The sequence below is a fragment of the Leptonychotes weddellii genome, chromosome 4, assembly GCF_054177405.1.
Source record: "Leptonychotes weddellii isolate Sample4059 chromosome 4, ASM5417740v2, whole genome shotgun sequence".
NCBI lineage: Eukaryota > Metazoa > Chordata > Mammalia > Carnivora > Phocidae > Leptonychotes > Leptonychotes weddellii.
In genome coordinates, this window is record NC_138372.1 from 140,299,274 (window position 1) to 140,326,271 (window position 26,998).

General features: G+C 40.2%; 1 protein-coding gene across 2 annotated transcripts in view; it reads left to right on the forward strand.

The window, feature by feature from the left end:
* FZD6 (frizzled class receptor 6) overlaps nucleotides 1-15,622 on the forward strand; it is a 37,851-nt gene extending 22,229 nt beyond the window's left edge. For both annotated transcript variants that reach the window (XM_081816387.1, XM_081816386.1), the window contains exons 3-7: nucleotides 5,682-5,878; nucleotides 8,978-9,995; nucleotides 11,346-11,494; nucleotides 12,956-13,384; nucleotides 14,147-15,622. In XM_081816387.1, coding sequence (XP_081672513.1) covers nucleotides 5,682-5,878; nucleotides 8,978-9,995; nucleotides 11,346-11,494; nucleotides 12,956-13,384; nucleotides 14,147-14,315 — 1,962 coding nt within the window. In that variant the 3' untranslated portion in view covers nucleotides 14,316-15,622. The remainder of the gene's footprint in view (nucleotides 1-5,681; nucleotides 5,879-8,977; nucleotides 9,996-11,345; nucleotides 11,495-12,955; nucleotides 13,385-14,146) is intronic.
* Nucleotides 15,623-26,998: the final 11,376 nt, after the last annotated feature.

Consider the following 26,998-nt stretch of genomic DNA (forward strand, 5'->3'; position numbering starts at 1 on the left):
TTCAAAACCCATCAAAGTTTACACTTTATACATGTTCAATTTATCATATGCCAATTATACCTAAATAAAGCTGGAAGAAAACCCTCAGTATTAAAGGCTTTTAACAGAAAAATGGCAGTTCCTGCCCACTCTTCTCTATCCCCATCCCAATCCTCCTCCCCAAAGGCAGACACTTTGAACTCTTCCAGGGCTCTTCTGATACATAGGCCATGTTCTTTTTTTTTTTTTTTTAAAGGTTTTATTTATTTATTTGACAGAGAGAGACACAGCAAAAGAGGGAACACAAGCAGGGGGAGTGGGAGAGGGAGAAGCAGGCTTCCCGCTGAGCAGGGAGCCCGATGCGGGGCTCGATCCCAGGACCCTGGGATCATGACCTGAGCCAAAGGCAGACGCCCAACGACTGAGCCACCCAGGCGCCCCTGATACATAGGCCATGTTCTAATATGCTTAGTCTGTTACTTATTGATTCTTCCATTTAGAACTTCAGGCAGTCTCTGTTTATTCTTTCCTATTACAGTAGTTGATAATTTATTTGTCTCACTCTACTATTTTTACTTCTCTTCCCAATGTTCTAATATAGTTCTTGGTTAAAACACGGGGGCGCCTGGGTGGTTCAGTTGGTTGAGCAACTGCCTTCGGCTCAGGTCATGATCCTGGAGACCTGGGATCGAGTCCCACATCGGGCTCCTTGCTCAGCAGGGAGTCTGCTTCTCCCTCTGACCCTCTTCCCTATTCATGCTCTCTCTCTATCATTCTCTCTCTCTCTCTCAATAAATAAATAAAAATCTTAAAAAAAAAATCAGTGCTAGCATTACTAGGAACATTAAATATTGTACATTACTGAGTCAAGTAATATGCTTTGATTGCATGTCTTTCTTTAATACCTTCCCTCTTGGTTAATACAGTAACTGCATTTTCCCTTATTTGCTTTGTTTTTTTATGTACCTATAGCTAATTTTTTTTCTCTGATGTCCCAACAGACTTTTAGACATCTAACAGCAATTTTTTCAGATGCTCAAAATATGATATAATCTCTCAGTTCCAGTCCCCCATTCCCATTCCCTTGAGACAGTCCTCCTGCAGCTGTCTGTCCTCCTATATATGCCCTGATTGCTTTCTGGACTAGATACATAGCCGTCATGCTAAGGCTTCCTCTTGCCATTCTCCATTGTTGGCAACTAATTCCTGAGTCCCATGTCATTTTCCTTCATGGTTTATTCATATATTCCTTCAATTGGTTTTATGAATACTACATCCTCTAGTTGCTTCCTAAAAAGGGATACTTGTAAGTTAATATTTTTTATTCCTTACAGAGCTTAAAATGTCATTATTTTACTGTCACCTAAATGGTTAGGTATAGAATTCTAGCTTAAAAGTAATATTCCTTCAGAATATTAGAGTTATTTTTGCATTGTCTTCTAGTATCTGATATTATTAGATATTCAGAATTTAATTCCTTTGTGTGTGACCTGTTTTTTTCTATTTGGAAGCATTTATGATCTCTTGATGCTCTGAAATTTTTTATTGATGTGCCTAGTTCATTCATTGCTCTGGATTGTTCATTTATTTGACAAATATTTATAGAAAAAATCATTCTATACACACACACACACACACACACACACACACACGTTGTTCTAGGCAGTAGGGATATAGCAGTGAAAAAAATAGACAAAATCCCTTTGCCTCATGGAATTTACATTCTAGTGGTAAAGGCAGAAATTAAGAAATAAACTAATATATAATGAAATGTCAGATAGTGGTAAGGACTATAAAGAAATACAAAGCAGAATAATGGAACAGAGAATGGAAGGACAATTTTTTACATAGGGTGGGTAGGGAATGCTTCTCTGAAGTGACAGTTATGCAGAGACCCAAATGAATGAGGACATAAGCTATGTGACTCTGTGGAGGAAGAGTGTTCTAGGTTAAGGGAACAGCAAATACAAAGACTCCGAAGCAGAAATACACATGGAATGATGAGAAGCAAAAGGCCAATTTGGTGGCACTGGAGTGAATAAGAGAAAGCATGGTAGGAAATGAGGAAAAGGGTGGTAGGAAAGTGGATTTGTAGCCAGGGGCCAGGAAATTTAAGGCCTCATAGGACTTGATAAGGGCTCTGGAATTTATTCTAATGGAGTCTTTTGAACAAGGACAAACTTACATTTTAAAGAATCACATTGGTTGGAGGGTGGATCTGAATGGAAATTGACTGTCAAATTTGCAAGAATGTTAAGTAGTGAGACCATTAGGAAGCTATTTCAGTAGTCTAGGTGAAAGATTTAGTGGCTTAGACGTAATAACTTAGTAATAGTGAGAAATGGTCAGATTTGAAATACATCCTACAGGGAGAACCAACAGGATTTGCTGCTGGGTTGGATATGGGGTAAGAGAAAGAGAGGAGTAAAAGATGAATCTTTGGATTCTTGGCCAGAGCAACTTGGTGAATGGTGGCACCACCTAACTGAGATGAGGAAGACTGAGGGATTGTTTGGGAGATAGGGTGCAGGGGATTGAGTTGTGTTTTGGACATACTGGGTTTGAGATGCATGTTGACAGCTTATTGGAATTCTCCTTGGAGGCAGGTGGTCATCAAGTAGAGGGTTCACAGGAGAGATGGGGCCAGAGATAACTTTGGGAATCCTTCATGTACAGTTGGTATTTAATACCATGGTTCTGGATGAGTTCCCCTGGGGAGTGAGTATAGATAAGATAGCGATCTGAGGATGGAACTCTCGAGCACTCCAATATTTAGAATTGGGAAATGGAAGAGAATCAAAAAAAGAACAGCAGTGAGATAGGTAGAAATCCAGGAGAATTCATATTCTAGATGCCAGTTGAAAAAAATGTTTCATGAGGAGGGCAGGATCCACTGTGTAAAATGTTGTTAAGAGTTTAGTAGGATGAGGACTTAGAATTGACTATTGGATTTGACAATGTGGAGTTTATTGATGGCTCTGACAAGCAGTTTCACTGAAGTATGAGTATGATTGGAGGGAGGCTCAAGAGGGAATGGGAAGAGCAGAATTAGAGAAAGAAAGTAAAGACAACTATTTTGAGGAGTTTTTCTATAAAGGGGAACAGAAAAATGGGATAATGGCTAGATGGGAATTGGGATGTGGAGTCAAGGAAAGATATTATTGTTTTGTTTTGTTTGTGGTGGGAGATAATAGAACAAGTTTGTCTGGTGGGATAATCACTGTAGCATAGGGTTTGGAATTAGGGGGTTGGAAGAGAGGAGAATATGAGAGAGATCTCTGTAAAATAAAATTGACTGGGGGCACCTGGGTGGCACAGTTGGTTAAGCATCCAACTTTTGATTTCAGCTCAGCTCATGATCTCAGAGTCATGAGATTGAGCCCCACGTCGGGCTCCGTGCTCAGCATGGAGTCTGCTTAAGGCTCTCTCTCTCCCTCTGCCTCTCCTCCTGCTCGCGTTCTCTCTTTCAAATAAATAAATCTTAGAAAAGAAAATTGACTGAAGTTTTAGCCCAGAAATGTTTTAGTAATAAGATTGCAGTGTGATACCAGCTTTTTCAGTTTGTAAACTAGTACCCTTCTGTTCTGAAAAATGTTCTTATATTCTGTATTTGATTATCATCCATACCCCAGTCTCCCTGTTCTTTCTGGAACTCCTTTAGTCATGTGTTGGACACTTGGACTGATCCTCTGATTGGGAGGATTTTCTCTCCGATTGTCCATCTCTTCCCTCAGCCTTATCTTCTAATCCTTCTGTAGAGTTTTTTTTTTTTTTTTAATTTGAGCTATCTTACTATTTTAATTTTTCATAGCATCCTATCCCTTTTAAATGAATGCAGTAACTTCTCATTTAAGATATTAAGGTTTTTATTTGTTCTGTGATTTGTTTTCTTCTGTTCTCTGCATAGTCTCTGTTTCCTCCAAATATTCAATTATCTGCTTGCTTGCTTTGGTCTCTCTTTGATGTGGGAGGCTTTCTTCAAATGTCTGATGATCCTTGGCTGCCCATTTTTATTTGTGTGGGGCACTAAAAAGCTCCGTGTGCAAGAACGGGGCTTGTTACTGGTGGGCTTCATAGTAGGGTGAGCTCAAGGTCAGCTGGCTTTTTCATTGTCAGTGTGTAGAGCTCTTCAAGACTGTTGAGTTTTTTCAAAGAATGGGGATGGTAGGTATGTGCCTGAACAGAACAGGAGGAGGAAGATGAGGGCTTTATGTTCCTATAGGTAGACTGTTACTCAGTCCCCCTCTTTTCATTTTGTGCATTATCCCTGCCCTGTGCTTGATGCCTCAAGTGCAGAACATCTCCATCTCCATTTCTCCTGGAAACAACCCTGGTAGAATGCAGTAGTTATCCGGGCTGGGGTAGGGGTGAGGGTAGCCTTTTGTGCTACTTGGTACCTCAAAGAACTGAGACTCTTGGATTATTTAGAGCACATCAGCTCATTGTCATCTGAATCCCTCCACTCCTACTTCATAATCCACCCCATGTCCCATTAAGTCACTTTCCACTCCTCTGATAGCTTTCCATCATGGAAAGGCTGGGGCTTTCTTTTTTTTTTGTCATTGGAAAAGTCAGATATGCTAATGTAGTCTCTTCTGTTCACTTACTAATGGGTTAGTGCCTTTTTTTTCTTTATTATAATTTTAGTAAGGAAGCATGAAGAGGAAAAGAGGGTAAACATATGTGGTTAATGTGCCAGGTTTATCCAGAACCCATCTGCCTCTCTGAAGTGTAATCATTGCAATAATGTTTATTGAGTGCTTATTACTACATGCCAGACACTGTTTGAAGTATGCCAGACACTGTTTGAAGTGCTTTACATTTATTAATTCCATACTCATAACAATCTTATGCAATAGGTACTATTATTATTGCCATTTTACAGATGAAGAAACTAAGGCACAGAAAAGTTAACTTGACAAAGTTACACAGCCAGTAAGTGGGGGACTAGCATTCCAACTCAGCCGTCAGACTCTAGAGATACTTCCTGCTTTTAAAACTCTCCAATAGTATTTTATTCCTTGATTTCTAAAATCCACACAACTTAGCATGCCATTCCCGTTCTTCAGGATCAGGCCCAGCGTACCTCTCCAATCTCACCTCTCTCTGCTCTGCCCTTAACACCACCTCTTTGACCTTATATTCTAGCCACACTAAGCTTGCCCTGCATGGACAAGGTTCTAATGATCCTCATGCCTTTTTCATGCTGTTCCTCTGCCCCAAACATTCCTTCATTCTCTAGAATGCTCAGTACAATGTTAGGGTATTCCATTTTATTAAACTGAATATTTGCATAATTTATTTTATCTAGCAATCAACTCATGCTTTTGATTTGATTTAGCATGTCTTCTTGAAAAATGTACAATTGAATAAAATAATAATATTCCATTATGTGTGAAGGGTTCATAAGTCTAACAGACTAACTGAAATTCTCTCCTTTAAATTTGATTGTATGAGGGGCACCTGGCTGACTCAGTCAGTAGAGCTTATGACTCTTGATCTCAGGGTCATGAGTTCAAACCCCATGTTGGGCATAGAGATTAGTTTAAAAATAAATTAATAAAAGTGAAAGAAATTAACTGTATTGAGAGTGAAATATTCTTTTGGAGTGTAAGTGAAAAGGTATATACTTTAAATAGTAAGTAAGTTCCATTCATTTGTTATTAAAATGTTTTCTAACCTTATCTTGCTGTTTTTAATAGCCTTTTCTTCCTCTTGCAAATTTGGAGTGTTCACCAAACATCGAAACTTTCCTTTGCAAAGCTTTTGTACCAGCCTGCACAGAACAAATTAACGTGGTTCCACCTTGTCGTAACTTTTGTGAGAAAGTATATTCTGATTGCAAAAAATTAATCGACACTTTTGGTATGCGATGGCCTGAGGAACTTGAATGTGACAGGTAAATTATGTTTTCAACTGAAAGCTACCAGTGATCTTCTAATGTTGATAGTAGTTTTCCAGAATGTTCGTGACAGGCTTTCATTATTTAACACATGTTTATTGCACACTTAACATGTGCCAGCCACTGTGGCGACAGTGTTTTGGACACAATGGTGAGCAAAAACAGATTTGTGGTGGGAAGGTACAGTGGGGTGGGAGGAACAGATGGTAATCAAATGATTATAATAATAAATGTAAAATTATAACCATGCTAGATACAACAGGGAGAAGTACACAGTTCTCTGAGAAGATGTAAGGGTGCCTTTGACCCAAACTGGGGGGAAATGAACTTATTATCAATTCACTGACCTTTTTGCACATTGACCTTGGCTTATTACTTTCATCTCCTATTCTGTAGACATTGGTGGATTGTAATTTGAAATATTCTACTGATATAATGAGACTTCACATGATAAAGCTGGGAAGGAAGCTGTGTCTATCTTTTTGTGTCTTTATTTATAGACTAAGTATAGAAGCTTTGTAGAAGTCATATACTTCTGGTGGATAATCGTTTTCAGGAACAATTGATAATATATAGTAAAGATGAGGATGCTCATACCTTACACTCTAGACAATCCCCTTCTATAGCAACTTTTACACAAATAAGGAATCATGCTAAGAATACTGATTGCCACATTATTTCTAATTTTTTTTAAAAAGGGAAAAAGTGAAACTCCAGTGTAGAAGAATGACTAGTAAACTGTGATGTACTTACACACTAGAATACCATGATACAGTTGATAAAATTAATGTAGTTGATCCACCTCTGTAAACATGGATAAATCTAAAAATTATAGTGTTAAGTTAAAAAAGGATGCTACAGGATCATATATATAGTATGATGTCATTTATATAAAATTCAAAACCTTCATAAAACAGTATTATATATAACATTATGGTTAGAAAGTCACATAGTAAAAATTTTTTTAAATGCATAAGGAGAATAAAAACTGAACTTGTACTAATGAGTATTTCTGGGGTGAGAGCAAAGAGAATAGGACCAGAAAGGGGTCCCAACTGATCTCTACTGTTATATTAGTTATTTTAAAAGATATAAAGCAAAACTGACATAATATTACATTTAAAAAATGCTGGTAGATACACAGTGTTCTTTTTATGGGCATACATTTTAATATTTGCTACTCTTATCTATATCTAAAGCATATTTTAAACGTTTTCTGCTTGGGGTGCTTGGCTGGCTCAGCTAGTGGTGCATGAGACTCTTTTTTAAAGATTTTATTTATTTATTTGACAGAGAGAGACACAGCAAGAAAGGGAACACAAGCAGGGGGAGTGGGAGAGGGAGAAGCAGGCTTCCCGCTGAGCAGGGAGCCCGATGCGGGGCTCGATCCCAGGGCCATGGGATCATGACCTGAGCCAAAGGCAGACGCTTAATGACTGAGCCACCCAGGCACCCCGGAGCATGAGACTCTTGACCTTGGGGTTATGAGTTTGAGTCCTACTTTGGGTGTGTAGAGATTACTTAAAAATAAAATCTGAAAAAAACACAAAAATAAACAAGTAAATAAATAAATAAAATGTTTTCTTGTTAGAAACTCCCACTAATTTTTATTTTTTTAAAAGATTTTATTTATTTATTTAAGAGAGAGAGCACAAGTGGGGGTAGGGACAGAGGAAGAGGGAGAGGGACAAGCAGACTCCCACATGAGTAGGGAGCCCAATGTGGGGCTCAATCCCAGGACCCGAAGATCATGACCTGAGCCAAAATCAGATGCTTAACTGACTGAGCCACCCAGGTGCCCCAAAACTCCCACTAATTTTTAAACTATATAGATCCTCCAAATTAATACTGGTGTGTAGAACTCAACTGAGTAATGAAGTTTTTCACAAAATAGAAATATACCTGTGTATATCACTCTGGTCTCCCATAAACAAGGGAGGCAAGGAGTACAGACTTCCAGTTATAAAATAAGTGTGTCATGGGGATATAATGTACAGCCTGGGGAATATAGCCAATAACATCGTATTAATTTTGTGACAGATGGTGATTAGGTTTACTATGGTGACCATTTCTCAATGTATATAAATGTCGAATCACTATGTTGTACACCTAAAACTCATATAATAGTGTATGTCAGTTATACCTCAATTAAAAAAACCCAGCCAAACTGAAACAGAATAGTGATGTGAATTAAGCTGGTCCCAGTCTACCTCTTGGTGATCTTCTTGCCTTTAAGAATGTAGAGATCACCTGAACTCAATCCAGGAAGGGGAAGGGTCTCATTTCAGTCAATTTTAACTGTCAAAACCTTAGTCATATGGTTGAGCTACTTTGCTTGTGGGCATTAAAAAAACAAGTGAACGGGGCGCCTGGGTGGCTCAGTCGTTAAGCGCCTGCCTTCGGCTCAGGTCATGATTCCAGGGTCCTGGGATCGAGCCCCGCATCAGGCTCCCTGCTCGGCGGGAAGCCTGCTTCTCCCTCTCCCACTCCCCCTGCTTGTGTTCCCTCTCTAGCTCTCTCTCTCTCTGTCAAATTAAAAAAAATCTTTAAAAAAAAAAACAAGTGAACTTCCCCAAGTTTTATATTTCTAATGCTGTAAACAGATAAGCCAGCACTTTTTTGTCTGGAGACTACTAATTAAGATAAATTCTTTCTTTCTTTTTTTTTAGGATAAATTCTTTCTTAAGTATTTAGTCTTGGAAGCAGAAATTATTTAAAAATTAATTGGGGCACCTGGCTGGCTCAGTCAGTGGAGCATGCAACTCTTGATCTCGGGGTTCTGAGTTCAAGCCCCACCTAGGGTGTAGAGCTTACTTAAAAAAAAGTTTACAAAATAAAAATTATTAATTGATCATTTTCTGAGTAAGGGAATTTTCATATTCACTTGCCTCGTATTAAATATATGTTAGCGTGTTGGGGCCTCACTAACAACTACAAGTTTTTGGTTAACTTCAAAGCTCTAGCCTATAATCTATCCAGGTTGTGTGTCTTCCCTTCAATTATGAATGCATAAGGTAATACTTTATAGTTGGAAAGCATAGCATTAAAATAGTGAATCAGTAAAAATGTTACCTTCAATTTTTGTAATCTCTACAGATTGCAATACTGTGATGAGACCGTTCCTGTAACTTTTGATCCACACACACAGTTTCTTGGTCCTCAGAAGAAAACAGAGGAAGTTCAAAGAGACATTGGATTTTGGTGTCCAAGGCACCTTAAGACTTCCGGGGGACAAGGCTATAAGTTTCTGGGAATTGACCAGTGCGCACCTCCATGCCCTAACATGTATTTTAAAAGTGATGAGCTAGAGTTTGCAAAAAGTTTTATCGGGATAGTTTCAATATTTTGTCTTTGTGCAACTCTGTTCACATTCCTTACTTTCTTAATTGATGTTAAAAGATTCAGATACCCAGAGAGACCAATTATATATTACTCTGTCTGCTACAGCATCGTGTCCCTGATGTACTTTATCGGATTCTTGTTAGGTGACCGCACAGCGTGCAACAAAGCAGATGAGAAGCTAGAACTCGGGGACACCGTCGTTCTGGGCTCTCAGAATAAGGCTTGCACTGTTCTGTTTATGTTTTTGTATTTTTTCACAATGGCCGGCACAGTGTGGTGGGTGATTCTTACCATCACGTGGTTCCTGGCGGCAGGAAGAAAATGGAGTTGTGAAGCCATTGAACAAAAAGCGGTATGGTTTCATGCTGTTGCGTGGGGAATACCGGGTTTTCTGACCGTTATGCTTCTTGCTATGAACAAAGTTGAAGGAGACAACATTAGTGGCGTTTGCTTCGTCGGTCTTTATGACCTGGATGCTTCCCGCTACTTTGTGCTCCTGCCACTTTGCCTTTGTGTGTTTGTCGGACTGTCTCTTCTTTTAGCTGGCATTATTTCCTTAAATCACGTTCGGCAAGTTATCCAGCATGATGGCCGGAACCAAGAGAAACTAAAGAAATTTATGATTCGAATTGGGGTCTTTAGTGGCCTGTATCTTGTGCCCCTGGTGACACTTCTAGGATGCTACGTCTATGAGCAAGTGAACAGGATCACCTGGGAGATAACCTGGGTCTCCGACCACTGTCGTCAGTACCACATCCCATGTCCTTATCAGGTAAAGAGCATTTGTATTAGTTTGCTATCTTTTTTAAAGATTTTATTTATTTATTTGAGAGAGAGAGAGAGAGAGAGTGCACAAGCCAGTGGGGATGGGCAGAGGGAGAGGGAGAAGCAGACTCCCCGCTGAGCAGGGAGCCCGAGACACGGGGCTCGATCCCAAAGCCCTGAGATCATCACCTGAGCTGAAGGCAGACGCTTAACCAACTGAGCCACTCAGGGACCCCTATATTAGTTCACTGTTTAACTTTAACATAGAGGATGTTCCCTGGAAGCACACTTGAACTAGTCATGAACATGACCTTAGATTTCCCATAAGAAAATCCAATAGACAGAGGGAATGATTCCTTGGGCATCAGAAGAAACTGGGGTCGGGGCACCTGGGTGGCTCAGTTGTTAAAGCATCTGCCCTTGGCTCAGGTCATGATCCCAGGGTCCTGGAATCGAGCCCTGCATCGGGTGGGCTCCCTGCTCAGTGGGAAGCCTGCTGCTCCCTCTCCCGCTCCCCCGCTTGTGATCCCTCTCTCGCTGTGTCTCTCTCTGTCAAATAAATAAATAAATAATCTTTAATTAACAAAAAAAAAGAAGAAACTGGGGTCCGTGCCTCAAGAGTTCTTTCCTCAAGTTTAGGCTTTGGTTACAATAGTTAAAATGCTTCCTAAAGTTAAATTTGGTTGCAAAGGCAGATAAATAATAATGAGGAACAGAAACAGAAGAACAGATCTGTCAATTTCTGCTGAATTGGGAGTTGTTTTTAATTCTTCAGTTAGTGGGGGGGAAACTTACTTGGGTATATTGAATGTGATCGTATCATAATTTTTGTTTCATATATATGCTTATAAAAACAGAACTTATTTTACTGTATTGTATTAATACTTATTTCACTCTGACCAACCAAATTTTTTTAAAACATAAACAACAATGCATAAAGACTCTAAAATAGTATGTTGTTCCAGTGAATTTAAATGTAATTTTTTGGTAGATTCTCATGAAGCAAAGTAGATGAATACTTAAAGCCAGATATTTTGGCAATTACAAGAGGCTGCTACACTTACAGGGAAAAAATGCTGAGAAATCAGGCCAAGATTTAGGATGTGCTTCCTAAATATATTTAAGTGTTTTCCTTTTCTAGCTATATATTTTGGTACACAGATAAGTTCTTCATTCACAACTTTAGTGAAGAATATACTTAATGCAGCACTAGTCATTATATTATGCTATGTCAAACATTTTACAATAAAACAGACTGAAGATTTATACTTTTTGTTCAAGTTTTACATTGACTATATAGACTTCTTTCCACTGAAAATGTATCACTGAAATTTTTATTATTCACTTTTCTTTGTAGGCAAAAACAGAAACTCGACCAGAACTGGCTTTATTTATGATAAAATATCTGATGACATTAATTGTTGGCATCTCTGCCGTCTTCTGGGTTGGAAGCAAAAAGACATGCACGGAATGGGCTGGGTTTTTTAAACGAAATCGTAAGAGAGAGTAAGAAGCTATTGAATTATCTGATGTTGTTTTAAATTAAATAGAACAAAAACCAAGGAACTATTCAAGTCATTATCGTACTTTCGTATGTCAACTGTTAGGTCAAATTTGGAAATCTTTTTCCTGGGGAAATATACTTTATTTTGTTTGGCATTCATTAAAATAGTCTTTGACCTATACTATTCTCTTGAAATATGAATGAAAGTTTTGTAAAGTGTTTATTTTCTTTACACAGCTTATATTTAATATTATCACTGCTATCACTGGATTCATTATTTTGGGTGCAGCATTTTAAATTTTAATTATCAGTGATAAAAGATTAAATGGGATCAAATATATGTAAGGAAATCTATAGAGTATGATTCAAATATATTGTATGATCATTGTTTACTACCTTTAAATTTTATTACACATAGTGCTGGCTTAAAATGTCACTTATTGGGGCGCCTGGGTGGCTCAGTCATTAAGCGTCTGCCTTCGGCTCAGGTCATGATCCCAGGGTCCTGGGATCGAGCCCCACATCGGGCTCCCTGCTCATGGGAAGCCTGCTTCTCCCTCTCCCACTCCCCCTGCTTGTGTTCCCTCTCTCACTGTGTCTCTCTCTGTCAAATAAATAAAATCTTTTAAAAAAAAAAAGTCACTTATTTGCCTTGCTTAAGATGGTAAAATTTTAAACTTACGTAGTATTTTGTAACAATATAGTAGATTTACAAGTAAATAGTTCATTTTGGTTATTTATGTACATTGTACGCTCTATACAATCAACAGTGTAGTATAGGTTTTTAAACTATTCCCCATTGGTTTGATTAATAAACTTTTTTGGGGTAAAAACTTCAGAACTATAGATCTTTTCTAAGTTTTTGAAGTCTGAAGAATTGCATTTTTTTTTTTAAAGATTTTCTTTATTTGACAGAGAGAGCACACAAGCAGGGGGAGAGGGAGCTGAGCAGGGAGCCTGATTGAAGAATTGCATTTAACTGGACTTGAATTATTTTGCACTATTATTACATATCTATCCTGTATTTATATACTCACACTTAAGTATAACTTGCAAACTTTAATGTTAGAAAGCAAACAAATTTAACAACAACCATTCTATCTCCTTTCTCTTCTAGTTTACTTTTATATTTGATGTATTTACGTGTGATACACAGATTGTGCCCTACTCTGTGCTGCTTTGAGTTTCCTTGTCCTCATCCTTTGGTTTAGCTTCTTTCATTTCTTACCAATCTACTTATGCTGACAAAGGCAACTAACAGTGATGCAAAAAAGACTTCATTTCATGACCATCTACTTATAGCTCGTGATATCTATAATCCCAGATTTCGTAACTATAGATCATTTAGAATTTTTGACTGGGTTGACTCAGGATTTTTGGCATAAGAGATGTGGTGTGCTTTTTGGCTTCTCGATAGCACTTAACATTCACCGAGTAAGCCCTGTCCTTGGTTTCTCTTGCAGTCCAATCAGTGAAAGCCGCAGAGTTCTACAGGAGTCATGTGAGTTCTTCTTAAAGCACAATTCTAAAGTTAAACACAAAAAGAAGCACTGCAAACCCAGTTCGCACAAGCTGAAGGTCATTTCCAAATCCATGGGAACCAGCACAGGCACCACAGGAAATCACGGCACGTCCTCGGTGGCAATCACTAACCACGATTACTTAGGACAAGAAGCTTCGACAGAAATACCAACCTCCCCAGAGACGTCCGTGAGAGAGGTGAGAGCAGATGGAGCGAGCACCCCCAGATCCAGAGAAGAGGACTGTGGGGAGCCGGCCTCCCCAGCAGCATCCAGCTCCAAACTCTGTGGGGAACAGGCCGACAGGAAAGGCCGGGCAGGCAATGGGAATGATAAGATCAGCGTGTCTGAAAGTACGCGGAGTGAAGGAAGGTGAGCTTGGATTTTGTTACCTTAAATCGGGACTACTTTGAATACTGCATTATCCGTTTTTTATTAAAGCATAGCACATCTGGAAAGAAAATGTTCTAGGAGAGGACATGTCCATACACTTCATCCAAGGAAGTTTGGCTTTAAGAAGTTTGGGTTCAGCCTATAAATGTGCTATTCGGTAGTTTGATTCTTAGCTTGGAAGAGAGCCTTCGTGAATGTTGTTCAAGTAGGAAAGTGATGTTCATTTCGATGGCAGTTGTTAAGTGTTGCATGTATATTTGGGTAAATGTTTAAGATCCTTCTGAAATACAGGCTATTAAGTTGTAATTAGCACCGTATCATAGTACTAAAAGGCAGTTGTCATTTCATATGAAGATGATTATAAAATGTTTTTTATTTTCTGAACATGAAAGGATATTGACATTATCTTTAATGAATTTTCCCAAATGGTCATAGGTGATCCAAACACAGGTAAACATCGAATTAGCCAGAATGCCGACAGCTAAGTACTTTTAGGTCTCAAGGTTGTCTCACTTCCCTCCTCCCAGACTAAACCAGATGCACCTTCTTTGTGTTCCCATAACCGCTTTTGCAGACTGGATTCTAAGTAGATTTGTGCCTTTGAAATAGATATGTGCTCTGATAAGGGTGGATGCTGCTTGGGAGTAAAACTCATGAGAGGGGGATGGCAGTGGGTGAGGACATTTGGCCTCACGTGTGTGCTTTGGTCTATAGTATGTCACCTTTCGTCTTTTTACCTAGGGTGACTGCAAAAAGTGACATCACTGAAGCCGGCCCAGGGCAGAGCTACAGCTTGCAGGCCCCAGGTTCCTCGGAGCCGGGCAGCCCAAGAGGCTCCACGTCACTGCTCGTTCACTCGGCTTCTGGGGGCAGAAAAGAGCAGGGCCCCGGCAGTCACTCTGATACCTGAGGGACAGGTTCGCCCGCCGCTGAGAAGTGGATTTGTGTTACACTGGAGGGGACAGCGCGCTGTCTCATCAGTATCCCTGTTCTGTTCTTTTGCACCGACAGCTACATTGCGGGCTGTTACACTGGAAACAGTAGATTCCGAGAATAAAAGGATTCATTTCGCACAGAGGTTAACGATGACCGTGTACCCAGAAAGCAGAAATGTGCTGGTTAATAATATTTTTTTAAGTTGTGTGGGAGGAGGCAGTGAGAGGAATCTTCCTTTTCTATTTATGAAGATTCTACTCTTGTTAAAAGTATTTTAAGATGTACTATATGCTATTTCACTTTTATGGTATAAAATCAAGATATTTCTTTGCTAAAGTATTTAAAGCTTATCTTTGTATCTTTTTTATATATTTGAAAATAAGTTTATATGTATTTGAACTTTTTTTAGGAATCCTGGAAAAGCTATCCAACTATTTTTGTTATGTTCTTCTCAGATTTTAGCACTACTTTGGTAGCTTTGACACTGAGTTTCTAAGAAAATTGAAAAATAGTATTCTTTTATAGTATAAAAAATATTTGACACACCAGAAGGTGTTGTAATGGAATCCACTTATTCCACTTTATCATCTTCCCTGTGTGAATTTTATAAAGTCTTATTGTTTTAGGAATTTCATACATCTGTTATGCCACTAAAATAAGGTGCTTGATGTCCAGTGTTGATTGTATTATGCTGCTCTCTGATCCTTCTACATTTTTAAATAGTATGTCCTGAAGGATTAGATGAAATTTACTCTTTAGAAATTAAACCAAGGACAATTGATTTCCTTTTAAAAAAAAAATGTTTTATGACCACTCAAGATTGTATTTTTATGACCATTTATAGTTGCTTATACTTTTAACTTTTGCTTTTTAACATTTAGAATTCTAAAGTTTGTACAGTATCTTTGTCAGACATTATGTAGAATTCATTTCTGTACTTAAATAGGATTTTGCTGAATATTTAAAAGTGTTAAAAAAATATGTTAGCATTAGTGCCAATCAAATGGGAAAAAAATGTGTCTTGATAAAATGTATTTTATATAACGTACTTTAAAATATTAAAGAATTTTCTTAATTTTATTTCCAACTAAGTGTTATACCTTGAACAATGTTTTCTGATGGTTTTGGTTTTTTCCTCTATTTAGCATTCTATTAGGCATAAGAGAAGGATTATCATGTACTGTATGGAAAATGTAAATATTAACTTTTCCACATTTTGAACTTTGTATACAAAAACATTGTGTGATCTCTCCAGTAATAAAATTTTCTCTGTGTAAGAGATTGTGGAGTATTCTGTGCTTATTCTTAGTGGTCCTGACCCAGGAAGTGGTAGAATTTTTCAGATCAGTGGCTCCATGACTAATAAGCCCGAAGTTTGTTTGTTTTAAAGATTTTATTTATCTGACAGAGACACAGCAAGAGAGGGGACACAAGCAGAGGGAGAGGGAGAAGCAGTGACTTTATTAACGTATCCTAGTCACTCTAATAATTTTATAGTTGGTTTTTCCTGGATTTTCAATGTAGATGATCTTTTCATGTCAAATAATGGTAATTTTATTTCTCAGCTATTAGCCTGAACTGGGAACCCATCACTGTTAATAGCGGTGTCAGCGGGCATCCTGGTCTTGTTTATTTGAATGAGAATGTCTCTAGTATTTCATCATTAAAAACAACGTTGGCATTTGATAGAAGATAGATCTTTTTTCACTAGTTAATAACGAATCCTATTCTGACAATTTTTTTCAAATTAGCAGTAGGTGCCGAATTTTATTGAATGCCTTGTTGCTGTATTAGTCAAGGTAGGCTAACTGCTGTAACAATCCTCAAGATGGTAGCAGCTGAAGGAACAGGTGCAAATGTTCTTGAGGTAGCCCTCCAACGGATTCTTCAAGGACCCACCACTTCCAGCTTCCGATGCAGCCATCCACAGCCATCCCTTAGAGCTGCAGATTCTTTGCAGGATTCTCTGCACCCAGCCAGTAGATGGAGGAAGAGAGAGTAACCGATTGCACAGGAAGATTGTTATGGGTCCGAGTGGGAAGTGGCACACATCATTTCCAGCTACATTCCACTTGCCAGAACCCAGGCACAGAATCACACCTAACTGCAAGGCAGGCTGGGAAATACAGTCTAGGTGTGTGCCTGGGCTGGGGGGGGCGGAGGGGGGGAAGGAGGAACCACCTTACTCAGTCATTGGCCAGCAATGTTGCAATCTACAAATCTAATGTCGTAAAATAAATTTCCCAGTATAATGCCATTCTCTCCTTCTTTGAATAATTCAAAGTCATCGTGGTGTATCATTTAATATCCTGCTGGATTTGATTTGTTAGCAATTTAAGATAAAAATGTACATCCATACCTACCTGTATTCTAAATGATTCCTCAACCAGGAACATAGCATTTGTAATCAGTAAGCTTAAATTTTTAAAAATATTCTATTTCTAAGAGCAGACTTCAAGACTATCATCTAATTCAAAAGAAAACAGCAGTTTCTCTTTTTCATGAGACCAGAGTCTGTGATGCAAAAAGAGCCAACTGTTTCAGAAGTGGTGACTTCAATTTTTATAAGAATTACAGAGCATTTTTTGACCAAGAAAGTGGACCTAAATTACAGATTTACATTTACAATAACAATATTGGCATGAGCATTGTGCAGCTCAACTCCACAGCAGAAAAAATATAAAGCATTTCACCTTGAAAATCAGCCACAAATCAACCAAATTTTATGGAATGCCATCTTTCAAAAAGTACATCCATTAGGATCCATCTGCTAGGTTATTTATGGTAGTGAAGGAATCTTTCCTAGACTTCCCTCGAAGAACTAGACCAAAAACAGCTTGTAATTACCATCGATCATCAAAATCACCACTTTAGTGCTTCCTTACTTCTCAGAAATATGCCACTGGTGGGCTCTTCCAGTTACCACTGCTGGAAAGTTTTAACGTTGCCAAGGCAAGCACTGGTACTCTCAAGAAAGGAAAGATATATTTTTTAATAATCACAAGAAGCCTTGCTATAACTCTTCTGCATGGAAAGCGTAATCTTTAATACCTCACTGCCCCCAGCACAAGTCAAAGACTGAAAGTTCCAGACGCTGAAGGTTTTTAACAGTGGCCACTGTGATCTGTATGTGCAGAAGAATCAAACTTTCATTAACTTCTTTGCACCAACAGAGAGAGCAGACAAGATTAAAAGCCTAATCCAAACTTCTCCAAATGCATTGGCACCCAGAGCTGAACCGTAGGGGTGAAGGGTGAACAGCGTAGGAAAGTCTGTTGTGGACACCGCTGGGGGTGGGGAAGCAAAAGGTAGCCTTATGGAAAAAGTAGGGAAGAGGAAAAGAAGGAAGGACTAGAAGTGGTAAACACTAGTTAGAAATGAAAATAAATGAAAAAAATGACGCTAAAATGAATAAATTTCACCAGCCAAATCCAAGGCTTTTATTTTCCATCCCTAGAAGGAAAAAGGAGAAAACCAGAAAAACTTCTAAGGATATCCACCACAAAAGGAGGGGTGAGAGAGAGAGAATCTACTTAAGTTTCAACAGAAACATCTTAAAGTTTTTCAAATAAGCCATTTTCTCCAAACTCATGCCATTTATTTACATTATTATCACAAATATTTCCTACTTAACGTGGCTTGGATACGGAGTTTTGACATAAGTGCAAAGAGTCTGTTAAACTCGATGTTTAATAATCTACATATTACGTTCAGAAAATGTTGAGAGCAAAAATCAAGAAAGATTAAGAAAAGTTTTTCTTAACAGCAAAAGAAAATAAAATACCTTAATATTTTCTCCACCTTATTTTCTAAGGTGCTAACTAAAGTAAAACTGGCAAGTTTGTGGGTTTATTTTCTTGGGAGCCTATTCTAGGATCTAATTAGTTTCACGGTCAGAAAATATATAAGGCTGAATAGATTTTAGACTTTATCTGGAAAAATTCACAAGTATAAGCTCCTGTAGCCGTTTTCATCCTTTCGAATGGCCAGTCCAGTGGCCCTCATGTAAACCTTCGTGAAACCGAAACCTCCAGAGCCGGTAAACAAAGTTGACCACCGGCAAAATCTTTGCTGGCACTTGCCGCCACCTCTATCCGGGCAGGCTCCAAGGGAAGGAGAATGGCACGCTGTGTTTCTAGAGCTGACCTGGTTGGCATGCGGTGGGCGAAGAAAAAGTACAGTAAAACAAAACAGGAGGACTGTGTTTCGTCGACTGACCGTCATCACTGCCTCTTTGTCCCTGGTCCTCAGGCTCTGGGCAGGGCTTTCCAGGCCTGCCCCGCAGACACGGAGAGGCTCCACCGTTTTCTTGATGAAGCAAAGACCAGGAAAGGGGCAAATACACCCGAAACCAGGGGGAGGGAGCCTCAGGGACTTCAGAGGCAGGGCAGAGTCTGGCTACCCTGGACACTTGGGAGAGATCTAAACAATATAAAATCCTGTCCTCTACTCACCAAGTGTCCAGAGCGATTGGAGGAGAATGAATCCACGTGTGAAAGAGGCGAGAACACCTAAAGAATTAGCACTTAAGAGGAATGAAATCTAAAGCCACGGATGCGGAAGAGTTCCAAGGCATTGTTATGCACCAAAAAGCAAGTCCCAAAACTATACTTACAGAATACCGTGTATGTAAACCCTCCCCCATAGAACCGTACTATGTTTTCTCTTGTTAAATATACATGTATCTAAATGCATAATGATACCATGCATGTAAGCAATTCCTCTCCACACAGAATAACCCTGTATATGTTATATAGATACATAAATGTAAATGCACAAGAAGACTCCAGAAAATGTGATAACATGCGTGATCTCTGGGGAGGAGATCAGCCTTGTAGGTGATAATCAAAGCAGACTTGAACCCAGTCTGTAATGTTTAAATTTTTATAAAGAGAATCTGTTAATATATCATGTGGTGTAATTACAAATTTTTTTTTTTTTAAGAAAATTTACTGAGCCCGGATCTAGCTGATGCTGCTGCAGTGGGTCCAGCCCAGCTGCCTGAGGGGGACGGAGCCTGCGGGCAGTCAAGGCCTCCTGCTGTGAGCCGCATGCCTTGCGGGGGGGGGGGGGCAGCAGACCCCACTGAGACCCCAGAAGGCCCCCAGTTCATCTAGTGCAAACTTTCTTTGCTTCTTCCCTGCTGTGCTTCTCAGTCCCCGAAGCCATTTTCTCTTTTGTTGGCAATCCCACAGGTGTTTTGAGAACCTCTGTGCCTACTTCTTTCTCTTGAGACCCTTCCCGAGACTCTACTCCTACCCCCACGAGTAAAGCTTAGACCTGCTTACTTAATCCCAGCACTGGGAGACACAGGAGGCCAGACGACCAACCCCCCAGGATGTGATATGGAGGGACACAAGGGAAGACTGAAGTCCTCAGAAAACCCATGATGGCAAATTCTTTCCATCCGCCACAACCCCCGCCTCACCCACATCTTAAGTGCCCCAGGCCGTGGATAATTCATACTCACCAACTTCAGAAGTGAATGCAGAAGTCTGAGGGCTGAAGGTCAGGGAGAGTCTAAGGCTAAGGCGTTGGTGACTTTCGGCAGAAGGCAGACCCCTGTCCTTCTCCAGAGACTCCCCCAGTGCATTCACGCACCCCTGAGAGCAATGCAGTCGGCCCAGGCTGCTGAGTTCAGACGGGGCATGTGAGAGGGATGTTGGCCATTTATAACTGGCTCTGTTCTAGTAGCTACAGCGAGGTATTCTCAGGGACCACCCCGTTTTGATCAGCAGCTCCCAGTTGGCTGGGTAGTTCCAAACTTGGGAAGAACTGTGAAGGCCAGATGTTTCTTGTCTGTCCCTGCCTACTGCCAAAACAGCTGAGAGATTAGCTCTTGCTTTTAGAAAATGCCTTAGTCCTTTCCCTCCAGAGCAGGTGAGTCAACTTTTCCTCTTAAAGTGTTTGCCGAGAGCAAAAATAACGTTCCTACCCACCTGACACCTAAGCCGGAGATTCGTTATTTTTAATCGGGGAGATAAAATACCACATACGTTAGCCACAGATAAGGCCCAGCTGTGTCCTGGGAGATTACTGGAGCTTTCCGAGGGATCCCTCTCTCCCTACTGGATGTACCGCTCACCTCTGGAGCACAAGCCAAGAAGAACACGTAAGTTATATTTTGGCAAGATTATATACACACTATAGATCCTGAACTCAGTGACTCCCGATAGCTATTTCGTTCATATGTTTTGGTTTTACGGTTTCTGCAGAATGAGAGGCTGGTGTCCATACTGGATTGTGTTCCTCCTGTGAGCTGCAGTCCTTCGGCGTCATTTCCATGGGGTGGGGGTGTTAAAGTCAACTGTTTGTACTTCCGGCGGCAGGCAAGGTCCTCATAGGATAGAACTCGAGATATACCAAAGAGTTAAAATCGTGTGTCTCATAAAGAACACGGGCCAACGGGAGGCCTGGGTGGCTCAGTAGGTTAAGCGTCTGCCTTCAGCTCAGGTCATGATCCCAGAGTCCTGGGATCGAGTCCCAGATCAGGCTCCCTGCTGAGCAGGGAGTCTGCTTCTCCCTCTGCCTGCTGCCCCTCCCCTCCGCTTGTGCGCCCTCTTTCTCTGTCTGGCAAATAACTAAAGTAATATCTTAAAAAAAAAACAAGGCCCACGACAACAATACAACCTTAAATTTATTTTTATATTTTACTGAGATGCTTATTCCACATTTCCTGGTTATAAAGGCCTTTTACTGAAGTGTGTGTTTAGCATTCTAGGTTTTAAAATCAATAAATATCCAACATGTGTGTTTGGGAGGGTAGTGGGTGTAAGCTGTTTTCCCTTAGGTGGACTGTTCGAAGGTCTAAACTCAGGAGGGTTAGGAGGCAAGGAGCAGAAGCAAGCCCACTAGGCTCACAAGCCATGCTTTGCAGCAGCAGCCTTAACATTAACAAAAGTGGGATTGTTATCTTCACCTGCCTGACTCTTGTCACTTCTTGAGGGCTTTCAGATGTAGGCACCATTCAGGACCCTCAAACACAAAAATTAGCATACAGTCTCAAAAATCAGGGGAGGTAAAACTAAATGAGGAACCACTCAGACAAACCATAGAGATTTTTGGTAAATCTATTAATAAATCAAGTGGAAAAAGGCAGGTTGTGCTTTCTTCTCAGCGCTCTGTTGCTAATCACAGTTAGTTGGGTAAAAGTAAAGATTGGAAAAACTCCCATACTTCAACAAACGATGCTGGAACAACTGGACATTTACATGCAAAAAAAAAATGAGTCTACACAAGACTTTACATCCTTCACAAAAATTAAGTCAAAATGGATCATACACTTAACTGTAAAACACAAAACCTAGATGACCTTGGGTTTGGTGATGACTTTTTAGATACAACACTAAAGACATGATTCGTGAAAGAAATTATTGATAAGCTGGACTTCATTAAAATTACAAACTTCTAGGGCACCTGGGTGGTTCAGTTGGTTAAATGTCTGCCTTCGGCTCAGGTCATGATCCCAGGGTCCTGGGATCAAGTCCCACACTGGGCTCCTTGCTCAGCAGGGAGCCTGCTTCTCCCTCTACCCCTCCTCCCTGCTTGTGATCTCTCTCTTTTTCACTCTCTCTCTCAAATAAATAAAACCTTAAAAAAAAATAAAATTACAAACTTCTGTGAAAGACAATGTCAAGGGTATTAGAGAACAAGCCACAGACTGGGAGAAAATATTTGCAAAGATACATCTGATAAAGGATTGTTATCTAAAATATACAAAGAGCTCTTAAAATTCAACAATAAGAAAACAGACAACCCAAACTAAAAAGTGGGCATAAGACCTTAACAGATACCAAAGAAGATATGCAGATGGATGGTAAACGAGCCATTGGATTTTACCAAGAGCACACGTGTCAAAGGACGTGAGTGACCCAATGTGTCCTGGCTCCCCACCTGCCTCATACAGTCAGATAAGTCGCCAAGAGGAAAGGACACGTGGTGGGGGTGGAATTCCTGAGCTCTGAACTGGTTCCTAATTTTCAAACTGTGACTATTTCAAGGTGTTAGAGAAGCAGAATCCCCACAAGGGCACTGCTTAGGCAAGAAGGAGTTGTAACTAGCTAAGTCAGAGGACTAGGAAGGGAGAGGGCCAGAAGTAGCCACCTCACCCCAGGTTGGATCGTTGAAAAGACCTAGAAATATCTATGTGCTCCCAGTAACAACAACAAGTGATATTATCTGTCAGGTACTGTCCCAGCTGCTAAGGATATAATTGGGAACAAGGAGGGGGCGCCTGGGTGACTCAGTTGTTAAGCCTCTGCCTTCGGCTCAGGTCATGATCTCCAGGTCCTGGAATCAAGCCCCGCATTGGGTTCCCTGCTCAGCGGGAAGCTTGCTTCTCCCTCTCCCACTCCCCCTGCTTGTGTTCCCTCTCTCGCTGTGTCTCTCTCTGTCAAATAAATAAATAAAAATCTTTAATCGGGAACAAGGGACGAGCCCCTGCATTCACAGAGCTTATATTCCAGGGGGTGTCAGACAATGAGCAAGTAACTAAATAGACAATAAGTTCTGAATGAGATTAGCATTATACTAGAATAGTACTCAATGATATTAACTGAAGCATCATTTAAAACTGAAACTTAAGTGGGCGCCTGGGTGGCTCAGTCTGTTAAGCGTCCAACTCTTGGTTTTGGCTCAGGTCATGGGATCTCAGGGTTGTTCGATTGAGCCCCATGTCTGGCTCTGCACTCAGCGGGGAGTCTGCTTGAGATTCTCCCTCTCTCCCTCTCCCTGTGCCCTTCCCCCACTCTCTCTCTCTCAAAGAAATGAATCTTTAAAAAAAAAAACCTGAAACTTAAGTATCTATAAATATGCAACTGGTTATATAACTTATTCTATTCATTAGAATGCTGTGAAAATGTCATAAAGGAAAAGGAGGAACTCTAAATGTTCACGGGGAGAGATGTCCAGGAAGTATCATTAGTGAAAAGAGCAGGTTACAAAATGTGTTCCAATGTGTACGTTTTTTTCAACGCCATCCAGCAATTAAGTCAGTTCTGACACTGTCTGTCTGGAGATCCCACTGTCAGGGTTCTTCAGTCCTAGAAGATTGCCCCTGACTTCAGATGCCAATTGCAAGACGAGGTTGTCCCCATTGCTTCTGACCCATTGCTACAGTTGGAGGGTCTCATAACTACCTCCACAGGTTCAACTAATTTGCTAGAGCGGCTCACAGAAGTCAGAGAAACATTTCCTTACATTTACTAGTTTATGATAAAGGATAGTATAAAGGACACAGATGAACAGCCAGGTGAAGAGGTCCATAGGGCAAGGTTTGGGGAAATGGGCATAAAGCTTCCACGGTCTCTGAGCAACCACTCAGCACCTCCACGAGTTCACCAGCCTGGAAGCTCTCCAAAGCCCAACTTTTTGGGTTTTTTATGGAGGCTTCATTATAAGGATTGATTAAATCTTTGGCCATTGGTGACTGATTCAACCTCCAGCCCCTCTCCTCTCCTTGGAGGTCACGGGGTAGGACTGAAAGAGCCAACCCTCTAATCATGTGGTTGGTCCCCCAGCAATCAGTATCCATCCTTAGGTGTTTTCCAAAAGTCATCTCATTCACATAAACCCAGGTGGTTGAAAGGGGTTTGTTATGAATATCAAGACCCATTTAACACGCTTATCACTTCAGAAATTCCAAGGGTTTTAGAAGCTCTGTGCCAGAAGTGGGGACAAAGATCAAATATATATTTCTTATTATGTCACAATATCACATATGAATACAATAATCCTATTTAACTTATATTCAAACACTGTCTTGTGTATATGTTTGATGACTAGAAACATCTAGCTATGTACTAAGCTATGGACAATAGTTCTTTTCAAGGAGTGAGATCATGGTGAGAGTTAATAACAAGGAAACCTTTCACTTTCAGATTTATACACTTCTATATCGTCTGATTTCAAAATGAGCATCTACTACCACCTGCCTCCAAAATTGGGTGCCATGGGGCATACTCAAAGTGGTAAGAAAGAACAGCCTGTTTTGCAAACTTTTATTACTTGTTTTATTTCATACTTCAGCTAAATGAAGGCATATTGCAGTTCAAGATATACATCAATACGAAGATAAGCAACTTTATGAATTTCGTTATTATCGATATTATTCTAGAATTCAAAACTATTGCTCACCAGATAAACATTTCCTCTTTTCCCCCAGTTTTGCAAAAGACACAATAGGTTTGTTCTTACATGCAAAAAAATGTCTACATGGCATGTAAAATTTCATTCATCGCATAGATGATATTAATGTATAAAATACATCGTTGGTTTTACCTACTACTGTAACTTGGTTTGGACCTTAACTTTGATGAAGGATCTGTAGGTCTTTGGATAGAGATCTTGGAAATATTTAACATGTTTGGTCCTATACTCAATTCTAAGTTAAATATTTCAAGATGGCTTTGGTCAGCCAAGCCTGACTGCTGGTATGCAGACATGAGCAAATCACTAAGAAAAACAATTAAAACCCTGACTTTGGATATGCAGCTTGGAAACCAGCATATCTGTTGAACATATTAACAATGACTCATAACCACATGAGTTAAATATACTGAGGAATTAAGTGTTTAGCTCATAGTTCTGGATGAGCTGAGGTCTAGGATTACCATAACTCCAACAGAAAATTTGAATTGAATTAGATATACTGGACTTGACTCCTAACTTCAAAGCCAAGAGTTTGCTAATAATGCACCCTGTTGGGCTCAGACAGGAGGGGAACCTCCCCGCCTCCCTCTGCCTTTGGTTTCCCAAGGCTCTGTCAGGCAGGAGGGGGAAAATATCTTCACAGCTGCCCATGGTATAACTTGAATCCTTGCTTCTGATGCAAAGTCCAAGAAGAACAATAAGAGTCCTGGTGACAAGTTATAAGGGGAGGGAAATCTGTACTTCCTTGCCTTCTTAGGGAATCCCCAGGAGCCCCCTGGATAATCCTACTAGAGTCTGGGCCTCCTCTTTCTACATGAGTTTCTTCTTCCTTTGCTTAATTTCTATTATGGTTATCTCCTTTTCCTGTTTGAGAAGTATTTGAGGGTTGGGGAGATGACCTCCTTCTGGCCAATGGGATGTGCAAGGGCAGGGGGCTACTGGGAAAGATTCTCTTCCTCTTAAACCAGGAGATACCACAAGAACTGGGCCTCTTCTAGACATTGCTTCATCCAGCAGGGACACCTGGACCAACTGTTGCCCCAGGGGGGGAATGATGACATGGGGAGAAACCCCAGATCCTAAGGGTGGCAGAACATAAAAGTTGAAAACATCTGAATCCTTGATGATGTGGTTGAGTCACTGAATTAACCAACTCTGGAGCAGCCCTCCCTCTGAACTTCATGTTCAATAAATGTCCTTATTTAAGCCACAATAAGTAGAATTTTCTGTTATTTGCTGCTGAGAGCATCTTAACTGATACAACAGTCCGCTCCTTGGGGGTGATACATAGTCACCAGTAGAGTGTCTGTCACATAAAAGACACTCAATACCTCGGTGTTGAAATATTATAGGAATATGAATCTCAGACCCTTCGATGACCTCAACTAGAGTTGCATTATTCCACCCCAACAAGCCTAAATTTGAGCTTCTTTAGGCTGCAAAACGAGTAGCAAAGTAAGAGGACATTGCAGGATCATCTGGACTGAGTACATCTAGGACTCACTATTGGTCAAGAGTAGGCAGGGAACATAGCAGTAACCATCTGGCTGGAAAAATGTGATTTATTCCTACAGGGACTTCAACCTTCAGTACAAAATCCTTGAAAATTCTGCTGTAAACATAGGGGAATGATGGCAGCACAGGGTAATAAGTGATAAGCTGAAAGCTTTTCCCCATCTGAGGTCTGGTAAAGACAAATGAAATAGATGCTGAGCCTCTAGAACAAAAGGTTTAAAGTTTTGGGTTATGCCCTGAGTTCCTGTACTCTTTGGTACTTAGAGAAATGTCACCTGCCGATCTGCTTTGCATACTGCCACAGCCAAAGTGATTTTTACAATGGGGATAATGGCAATTCTAGGAAGACTTTGTTCAAACAGTGACACAGAGCCATGACTTTATGGGGACCTTTGTCAACACTGTACTGTTCCGGCCAATCGTACTCGTCTTTTTAAACAGACCTTATTTTGGGAGCAGTTTTAAGTTCACAGCAAAACTGAATGGAAGGTACAGAGCTTTTCCATATACCTCCTATTCTACACATTCATAGCCTCCCCCATGATCACCATCACTACTGGACTGGTACATTTGTTACATTTGATGAACTACATTGACACATCATTAGCACCCAAAGTCTATGCTTTCTACTATAGATTGTTCTTGGTGTTGTACATTCTGTGGTTTGACAAATGTGTAATGACATGTATCCACCATTATAGTTTCATACAGAATAGTTTCACCACCCTGAACACTCTCTTTTGCTGACTCATCCCTCCCCCACAACCCCTGGCAACCAGTGATCTTTTTACTGTCTCCATAGTTTTGCCTTTTCCAGAATGTCATATAGTTGGAATCATATTATAATATGCGGGCTTTTCGGTTGGCTTCTTTCACTTAGTAACATGCATTTAATTTTCATCTGTGTCTTTCCATGGCTTGATAGCTTACTTCTTCTTAGTGATGAATAATATCCCATTGTCTTGATGTAGGACAGTTTATTTATCCATCCAC